The sequence below is a fragment of the Phoenix dactylifera genome, unplaced genomic scaffold, assembly GCF_009389715.1.
Source record: "Phoenix dactylifera cultivar Barhee BC4 unplaced genomic scaffold, palm_55x_up_171113_PBpolish2nd_filt_p 001398F, whole genome shotgun sequence".
NCBI lineage: Eukaryota > Viridiplantae > Streptophyta > Magnoliopsida > Arecales > Arecaceae > Phoenix > Phoenix dactylifera.
This window is the reverse complement of record NW_024068720.1, coordinates 68,226-77,745: the sequence shown is the minus strand read 5'-3', so window position 1 is coordinate 77,745 and position 9,520 is coordinate 68,226. Positions and strand designations below refer to the sequence as shown.

Sequence of the window (9,520 nt, the reverse complement as noted above, 5' to 3'; positions counted from 1 at the left end):
TTTCGGAGCAGGTAGTGTACTGTACTTGAAGATTAAGAAAGGCATCGCCTTTTGTTTTGGATTCTTCGTCCCCGGAGCCACCTTTCCCCCTGAGAGCCCCACACTCCTTCCTTACCTTTCCCTTCCTCTTCCCTAAACCCTATGAAACCCTTCTCCTCCTCCTCTTCCTCAAAGTCCACAGAATCAGAAAGAATACTCTACGAAACAGCATTTACGCTCGCATCCGGTACGAGGATCCGCTCTCTCTTTGATGGATGAGTAAGTAACACGCCCTCCCTAAGTACAGTTGTTGTTGTTTTTTTTTTCTCTTCCAAAGAAGGAAAAAATCCCCCTTGTTTCCCCTTCTTTTTCTGTCTGTCTTCCGGATCGGAGGACAAGAACACGGGGCCAAGGAAGGACTGAGTGGTACGAGCGATCGGCGATGGGTGAGACGCGGAGCACGACGAGCATCCACGTGACGGCGCTGGACGGGCTGGTGAATGTGAATTCGCTCTTCACGATCGCCGTCTTCGTGGGGCTCTCCCTCACCTCCCCGGGCCAGCGGAGCCTCGAAGGGAACTCCGCCTGCGACGCCGGCCAGGACGTCATCCGCAACCTCCTGGTTTTCGAGGTGGTCTCCTTCAGCTTCTTCCTCTTCTCCAGCCTCGTCGCGCAGGGCCTCAAGCTCGCCATCAATCTTATAAACAGCAACGACGTCGACGACGCCTTCCGGGCACACATCAACGCGCGGGCGCTCCGCCTCGGGATGCTGGCCTCGGCCGTGGGCTCCATGATGGGCTGCCTCTTCCTGCTGCTCTCCATGGTCAACGTCATCCAGATCCGCCTCGGGATGCTCTCCTGCGGCAGCGCCGCCGCCGTCCGGGCGGTGGCGGCGCTCGTCACTCTCGTCTCCACCGCCCTCGTCGTCTACATCTCCACCGTCCTCTATGCCTTCACCCATTGAGTCATCCGACCAGCCTGCTACCTTCCTCTTTGCTAGGTTTCGTTCTTGCTCTTCCTTTAATTTTTTTTTCTTATTTGGAATGAATGAAAAAAAACAGATTTTTTTTAAGTGGCTTCATTTACCTTTTCGGTTTTTTCGTTCGATTTATCATTGAATGATGTCCTCCGATAGGAGCAGAGCTTGTGATCCGACTGAATTGGAGTTTAGATTGAGGAGTTGCTGGCTGGATGGATAGATCGAGTTGTTTTAAGTTTGTTATTCGCTTGATCTTGAAACTTGATTTCAGGAGTCAGAATGAGTTTAATTCTAAACTTCGCTCGGCGAGGCGCCTGTCCGATTCTGGCCGGGCCTGCGTCCGATCACCCCATCCCCAATTCCTCCGGACTCGGAATCCCCGAACGATGGAAAATCCTTGACCTACTTCCTTCCTTCTTCTTCTCCTCCCAATCCCATGGAACGCGTCAAGCGTGGCCCCGATTCCACCTCCGATCCCTTCTTCCAATAAACCCTCGACTCCCCGATCGCCTCACAAGAGACCACGGCCCCCCGAATCGAACGCCTCGAGCTGCGACTCCGTGGCGGCCAATCAAGGAAGCATCAAAGGTCTCATATTCTCTGCTTTGCGTCAGATTCCCGATCTGGTTGCCGGATTGCTCTTTCCTGTGAAAGGAGAAGATATCGTGGGTATGGAGGACAGTGCAGTGAGGGTGAGCTTGAAGCTCATAAGGAGCCGGCGGGTGAGATTGGCGTAGGGATACTTCGGTCTAAATCCAAGGTCGAGATATCCAACATTTCTTCCGCACCAGCTTTTGTGTTTCTTGCTCGTTATGTCCGTGTTTGATGAAATGTTTCTTTGAAAAAAATTGCCTTGGTGAAATGTTTTTTTGACTTCCTGTCCAAGGATGGCCAGGTGTTTTTTTGATGGTAATGTTGACCGAGTCACTGCTGGTTCAATTCATCCATGCATTCTACGCTAGCGGATCTATATTGGTTGGCAGCTCTGTGGAATCCCAGATTCTCAACTTACGGATGACAGGCTTTGTCGTAGGAGCTGAGCCAACAACTGCATTTATACGAGTCATTCTTGAACAAAGGGAGTATTTTGTATCTGGAATAGATTTTATGAATCCGCTTTGTATCTGTTCTTCCGGCTTTATAGAGTATTTTGTCTCGATTCTGATGGCAATACTCACATGAAACTAGTATGAGTTGCCGATGTGAAAAAAAAAAAAAGAAGCAAGGGCAGAATATAGGGCTGGTGCTGGTATTCCTGGAACCATGTTGCATCCTTGAAACTTGATTCAGAGCTCCCTCTGTTTAAGAAGGCCTTGAGGAAAATTGGACTTCTCAATTCTTTACGACGTCTAGAGATAGAATATTATCAGGAACAAACAAATTATAATTATTTTTGTCTTTATGCAAAGCATATTGCCATATGTTGCAACGGATTTATCAAAATTGGAGGTGGACAATATTTGTTTGGGCAAGTATCAGATTCTTCACGTTAGATTTGTGCAATATAATTAATTTCTACAACAAGACCAAATTATATTTCTTCCATGAAATTTCTGCAGGGAGGGCAGGTTTAGTCTTATAAAGGCATGATGGCCTCCAGGTTATTGGCTGGCTGAGCTTTGGCTACCTTGTGAAAATGTGCAACCTGTATACTGACTGTACCGTTAAACATATTCCGTTGGCAACAACTGTTTTTTTTTAGTTTTTGGTAGAGAGAGGTCCATCAGCAACGGGCAACAAAAGCATTGATTTCTTTATTGAACCATATTTTGGTATTACAACATGAAACTTGATTATAGCAGAAAGAAGAAGGATAGTGACTCGAAGAGAGGTGCAGACAAAAGTCGAACAATTTCTCAGAAAACATGGAAAGACAAATCCAAGTGCCTGTGAATTTGCAGAGGCTTGTATCAATGTTTTTGAAACGATGGATGACATACAATTTCTTTTGAGTACATAACACTTAAAACCGAAGCATCAAGGATGATGTAAAGTGCATCCACAAACACTAATATATGGACTTCCTAGCTTCGATGGTTCAGATCATTCATTAGCCAATTCAAGCATGCTTGCAGTTCCCTTGATTCAAAGAGAAGGAAAAATAAAAATGAGGATACGTAATTCACACAATCCTTCTGTTCTTTCAGAGCCCATAAAATAAACTGGATATCCAAGTTTTCTTCTTATTCTTACTAGTATCTCTAGAGGAACCATCTCACATCTTCCAATCTCTGCTTAAACATTGGAGATAATAAATAAATAAATAAATAAAATCTGTGCCAAAAATAAGAAGCCAAAACATCTAGATAGCATTGAACAGCAGTTGCTGGTCATTCCAGCATTCAAACATGATCTTTGCTTCCTTTCATTGACTCCAAATCATACCATCAGAAAAACAAAACTAAATGCCGGGAAAATAAAACAATCCAAATATGAGATTCTAAGCACCTAAAACAACATGAATTCAACTAAAATTCAGCTTCAAATTGGATGGATTATTATTGGCACAGCAGTCAAGGCAATAAAGTACACTATCTGTTTCAATCCCGATCGGCACCATCGTGTTCGTGAGATTAAACGGACACAGCAGCTGACTGTTTCGCTGTTTCCTCACTTTGCGAGTTCTGATAATAGGCAGCTAGAATTTTCCACCCGCCCAGGCACATAAAACCATCCGGAGGACTCTCTCCATTTCTTGCATACATGCGCATCTGGAGGAAAGATAGTTATATTAACATGTTAAATATAATGTTGATAGCAAAATACAATGTGAGGTAATACTTGCAGCAACAAATTAGATGATACAGATTTTCTCTCGAAAGGGCTCAATGTCTTTAAAATAAACAGTTATAATGGTTAATTATCATGCATTGACTGGAAGGAGACAAATCAGCAGGATACATGCCATACCTTGGTTCCTGAGATGAAGAGAAAATTTTGAGCAGGAGAAGGATCAAAAAATGCCATCTTCTTTTCGATTGTATCATATGCTACTACCTGTGAGCATTACACATGAAGATCGACACAGTGCTATTTAGAGATTCAACTGGTAGAAGAAACGTAATGTATCTCCCAAGATCTATATATAAGATCATATTTTCAACTAAAAGGATTATGCGATGAGTTAAAGCATTTTATCTACCACTCACTGAGTCCCATTGACATATTGTAATAGTTTTATCCACATGTAAGCCACTCAACTCAAACAAACTATAGCTTGTTGTGTATCGTTTTAATACATACAGAGCACAAAGAGCTACTATAGTAATACTGCCAAATATATAACCAATACGTTTAGCTGGTTTTCATTTGATGATGCTTTAGAAACAAGTTGGTCGCTGCAAACCTAGCCTACTTTGTTTCCCACACCAAAATGGCAAATACCAACATGTTCCCTGACTACATCTGCATGAGTCCAGCTTGTGATATGCACATTTATCACAACCAATGTCTATCCACCATGGATAAGAAATCTTCTCTACCCTTCCTGTGTGAAGTATGAACTTACTCATCGGTCTTCGTTGGGTTCTCCCCGTTCACATCACTTCTGAAAGCCCTCACTCCTTGTATCCATCCTCTGAATTATTGGTGGTAGATTCCACCGGCCGGTTCTGACAGTGAATTGCTGCTATCCCATGTTTGGTGTGTGAATTGTAGACCAGAATGCTTTCTTGACTACTTTCAGCATCTTACCCATCTCCACAATTCGTTGCTGAACTAATCAAGATAGTTTAGACTTTGAAGGTCCAATATTGCCTCTGTGGTCCACTCCCTTCAAATATAACTGTGTCACTCTGCTAAGATCGACACAGTAATTCTGTATCCTGTTTAACTCCACCTCATAAACAATGGAAATAAATCTTGATTTTTTTTAAAATTTATAATATGCTACTCTTATTATGTCAAGTCCTCACCATGGTTAATACGATAGTAATGTGCTGCCACCAAAAAAAAACAAAATGGCAGCAATTCAAGGGAGAGGCTGTGATTGTAGCACCAAGATGCTTGCTCGAGACAGCAACATCTTGCGTTTGGTTTGTGGCCTCAAAATGCCTTATGTGCTTACCAAGATTCAACCGATTAGGGGCAACTACGCTGAGGCACATACAACGCACCACGCGGTTAATGATTTCTCAATTTACCACCAACCGTAGGATCTTCCATTCAGGAAGAGAAAGACGTAATGACCATCTCAAAGTATTCCAAACCTTTCTATTCATCTGCCAAGCCACCACTGCGTTGATTTGCACGAAGAAAGGTATATCCTTATTCCGCGAGGAAGGTACAACCCTTTCCCCGTGGCAAATGGCAGAATGATTTAGGTTTTTATGTTGATTCAACTGCTGCATGAAAAAGGATGTCTCGCAGCCCATGTTTGGAAGAGGGCATCGTTTCCTCTTTCGGAGTCCGGTTCTGCGGTAGGAGAGTTTCTCTGGTAAGTCAGGTTTGTCTTGTGATGGCCGAGCACTGTTGGGTGGGGTATTGCTGCTGTCTATCTGGTTTATCACATTTGGCTGGATAGGAATTCCAGAGTCTTCGAGGGCAGGAGGACACCACTGAGGTTTATTGTCGAGCGAGCTCTCCATCAGGCGGTGGAAGTCATTAAGTCTGCTCAATCTGATTCATCTGTGATGGCTAGGGACATTTGGGACCCCTGCATCACTACCACAGCGCCCAGGTTTGTTCTTGTCTCTTGAGAGCCTCCACCTCCTGGCTATCTCAAGGTAAATTTTGACGGAAGCTTGCCCACTGGTGGAGATTGGACAGGGGTGGCATTTGTGATCAGGGACCATAGGGCCAGATTGGTTGTTGCGCGGGGATGTCGTTCCTTCGAGACCTCGACATTTGGGGCGAAGCTCAGGGTTGCATGGGAGGGTCTAGCCCGTGCGAGATATGTGCTAATGGCTGATCGGATTATTCTGGAGAGGAATTCAGCCATTTTGATTGATCGCCTCCAAGTGGAGGGTCGGGAAAGGGTGGAGCACCCACTTTTGGATGACATAAGACGGATGTTATGGAAGTGTCAGGTCATCCAGATAAGGCACGTCCCTCGAGAGGTGAATCAGACTGCCGATTGGGTCGCCTCATTCATTGCTCAGCATTCAGGCGAGTTCTTATAGCGTCAACAGTCTTAAGTTCCTTCTGTTTTCTGTAGCTTCCTTGATAGTGATGTAGCTGGCGATGCTCATATGCGAGCAATGTTGCAGCCGATTTAAAAAAATAAAAAAAAAGAAGATGTCTCCACTGTACAGATTAGCCGTTTCGTCTGACCATGCTTTGGGCCGAGGAAGGTACAACCCTTTCCCCGCGACAAATGGCAGAACGATTCAGCTTTTTATGTTGATTCAACTGCTGCGTGAAAAAGGATGTCTCCACCGTACAGATTGGCCGTTTTGTCTGACCAGGCTTTGGGCGGCGGGGCGGGGGGTGAAGGCGTCTGATGACAGGCAGGAGCGCCCACTGAGGGCGCCCTCCCACTTATTACAGAGGGTGTAATGGAAGGAGATGCGTTCTTTGGAATCCAATGCTGGATCTACCGTTATGGTTTCCAATTGAAATGGTAAAGAAAACCAGCCTGCCTCCTGGTCATGCATGGTGAGGTTTGGAAGTCAAGTGGACCAAGGTTGGGAGGATCATATCAAATCCATGATGGACTTCTCGTTCCTACTTCCTACCCTTGCAAGTTATTAGGACCATTGGCTTGTTAAGAAATGAGATGAAAGAAATAAGGGTAATGTGGATTTCATTGAACAAACACTTAGTAAAATGCACATGGACTCGAAAGCAGATCTCGGAGCTGTATCTTCCGCGCAAATGAAGGATTGACCTTCCTTAGCACAGATCCGCTGGTATGAATGATGCGTAAATGATTCAACAATGGATTCCTGTGAAGGAAGATGCAACCTTCTTTTGCCTCGATTTGAGATGGCGGCCCCAGGAGTTATAAATAACTTGCAGGAAGGGGGATTATTGTCAAGATGGAGATCCTTTGGACTCATTTGATTCGTGAAAACAAATTAACTTTTTTGAAATATTTTTTAAGAAAGCATTAATATGATATTTGAAAAAGTAGTTTTTACATATTTAGTTAATTATTAAAAAAATAATATAAAAATATATTTTGCATAGTAACTTATATTTGATTGAGCATTTATTTTTCTCATAAAGTTGTGCAAAATACTTCTTATGCCCTTAATGAAGTTATGTAAAATACCTGTGAAACACCGCATGCATAATTTTTAATAGATATTTTTAGATATTTGAAATAGATATTTAAAATTTTTATTGGGTTGAGTTTTTAGAATCCTAACAATTTTTAATAGTTAGATAACTTCTTTATATAGTGATAATTTTTAATCATTATTAATATATTTTTAATAATAAAATTATCATATCTTCTTTATATTATAGTAATTTTTAAGAGTATATTTTACTAGTTTAAGATTAACTATAAAAATAGCTATTAAAAGTATTATGGTAACTTAAGGGTAATTATAGTTAAAAACATATGCAAAGAGATTTTTCTTTCCCATAAAATATAAAAAAAAGTATTTTCATGAGAATGTTTTTTAAATCTCCCGACCAAAGATAAAATATTTTTTAATTTTTTGTTAACCACACTTTTCTATCACCTCTTTCCGAACCCAAGGAGTCCATAGCAGTGCTAAAAATTCTTACGTGGTGAAACTAAAGAAACTAATGAACGTCGAACTCCAATCATATTTGCCTTCCTCGTGTTTGACTAATGCTAAAGAATTTATATCGGATCAAAAATGTGGAAAAAGATACATTATTGACGTCTCTTTCCCCGGTAGGACAGGTGAAGAAGGGTCATTGAATGAGATATTGGCGGGGTTAGGTTGGAAGTGGGGTGGGGAACCAGGGTTGGGGCCATGCCTTCTTACCAAACAAAAACAACAACAACAAAAAAAAAAATCAGAAGAAGAAAGAAGAAAAGAAAAGAAAAGAAAGAGCGAGGAGGAGATCAGAGATGCGTTCTTGTGCAACTCCAGAGTTACCTTGGTGGATCGGTCCATTAAAATTGATGGAGTCGGGATATTCCTCAGCTTAAGACATGACAGCTCTTGTGAATGCGAATCGGAGAAAGTAATTCATTCTGAAATTGTTCCATATTCCTGGATTTCCAGATATAACATAGCAAATAAATAAGCTTAGTCTAATTTGTAGCATTATTCTGAATATACTGTTGGAGAAAATTTGGAAGAACCTAAAGATACATCAACATCTTTTTGCTGGAACTTTCGTCTCGGTCGAAAGAAACCATGCATAATCTCAGCCATCTCGGTGCCTGCCACCCACTATGATCTCACTGAGACAGGGATGAATAGATGCCTTTGGTTTTTCAAAATATAAAACTAAAAAAGATGGGGTATTCTATTATATATATATATTTATATAAATATATGTTTGTGCAAAATTATCCATTGTCATGGAAAAGCTAGTATTAACTTACTTGATCATCATTAAAATTTAATATTTAACATGCAATATACATTAATGATGTTAGTAGTAATATGCTCAATTATCATTAAAGTTCATTGGTTAATATGGAATAGATATTAATATTGCCAATACTGATATACTTGGCCATAATTAAGATTAATTGTTTCATCTGAAATTAAAATTCAAATACTGAAACCTTCTATTTATTATAGTTTGTTAAATTGTTATATTATATTTCAATAATTGTTAGGTTAAGGAGGAAAAATATTTGCACATATGAGATTGATATTAATGATGGAAATTTCTACAAGAAGAATCTCACAAAATTCTCCTTTCATTGTAGGAATGCTGGCATTAATAACACCATTATTAATGACGAGTCTTGATCATTGTTAAGATAAATTACTTAATATGCAAATAAAATTTAACCATCAAAACCTTCTATTTGTTATAATTTATTTTTGTCATTTTATTGCATTTAAAGAATAATTGAAAAGAACTATAAACGACATGTTATATATAGGTTGGTATTATTGACAGCGATATTAATGATGAAAATTTCTATACTTTGTTTCTTATATAAATGCTGGTATTAATAATGTCGATATCAATAGCAAGAATTTCTATCTATCTATCAATAAAATTTATTGTTTAATATGCAATAAAAATTTAACTATTAAAAACTTCTATTTATGATAATTTATTATATTAATATATTATATTTTTAAATAAATAAAATAACTTATCCATTATTTATTATAATAAAAATATTGTATTAATATTTTAAATATTTTTAAAAATTATTTTAATTTTAATTTGCACGTCCCACAGCTCCTCCTGTCAAAAGAACCCCGCATCAACATCTCCCTCCCCTGTACCGCTGTACGTAAGAGAATCCCGCATCTCTACGGGAAAATAAACTAGTTGAACTTGAGTCTAATTTAACCGCTATTCTTCTATTTATTATATTATATTTTATTATGTTGTAGCGTCATCCGGACCGTCCGATCGCATCAACAAGGTGGACCCCTTTCCTGCCGCAGCACTCGTGTTCTCCTTTATATTATCCATCGCGACAAGGAAAAAGCCTGTAAAAGA

At 40.2% G+C, this 9,520-nt stretch overlaps 1 protein-coding gene across 1 annotated transcript; it reads left to right on the top strand.

The window, feature by feature from the left end:
- On the top strand, window positions 1–1,820 carry LOC103703885. Its single transcript, XM_039122205.1, has 2 exons — window positions 1–258; window positions 373–1,820. The coding sequence occupies exons 1-2, from the start codon at window positions 251–253 to the stop codon at window positions 941–943; spliced, it is 579 nt and encodes a 192-aa protein (XP_038978133.1). The 5' UTR covers window positions 1–250; the 3' UTR covers window positions 944–1,820.
- The last annotated feature ends 7,700 nt before the right edge of the window (window positions 1,821–9,520 follow it).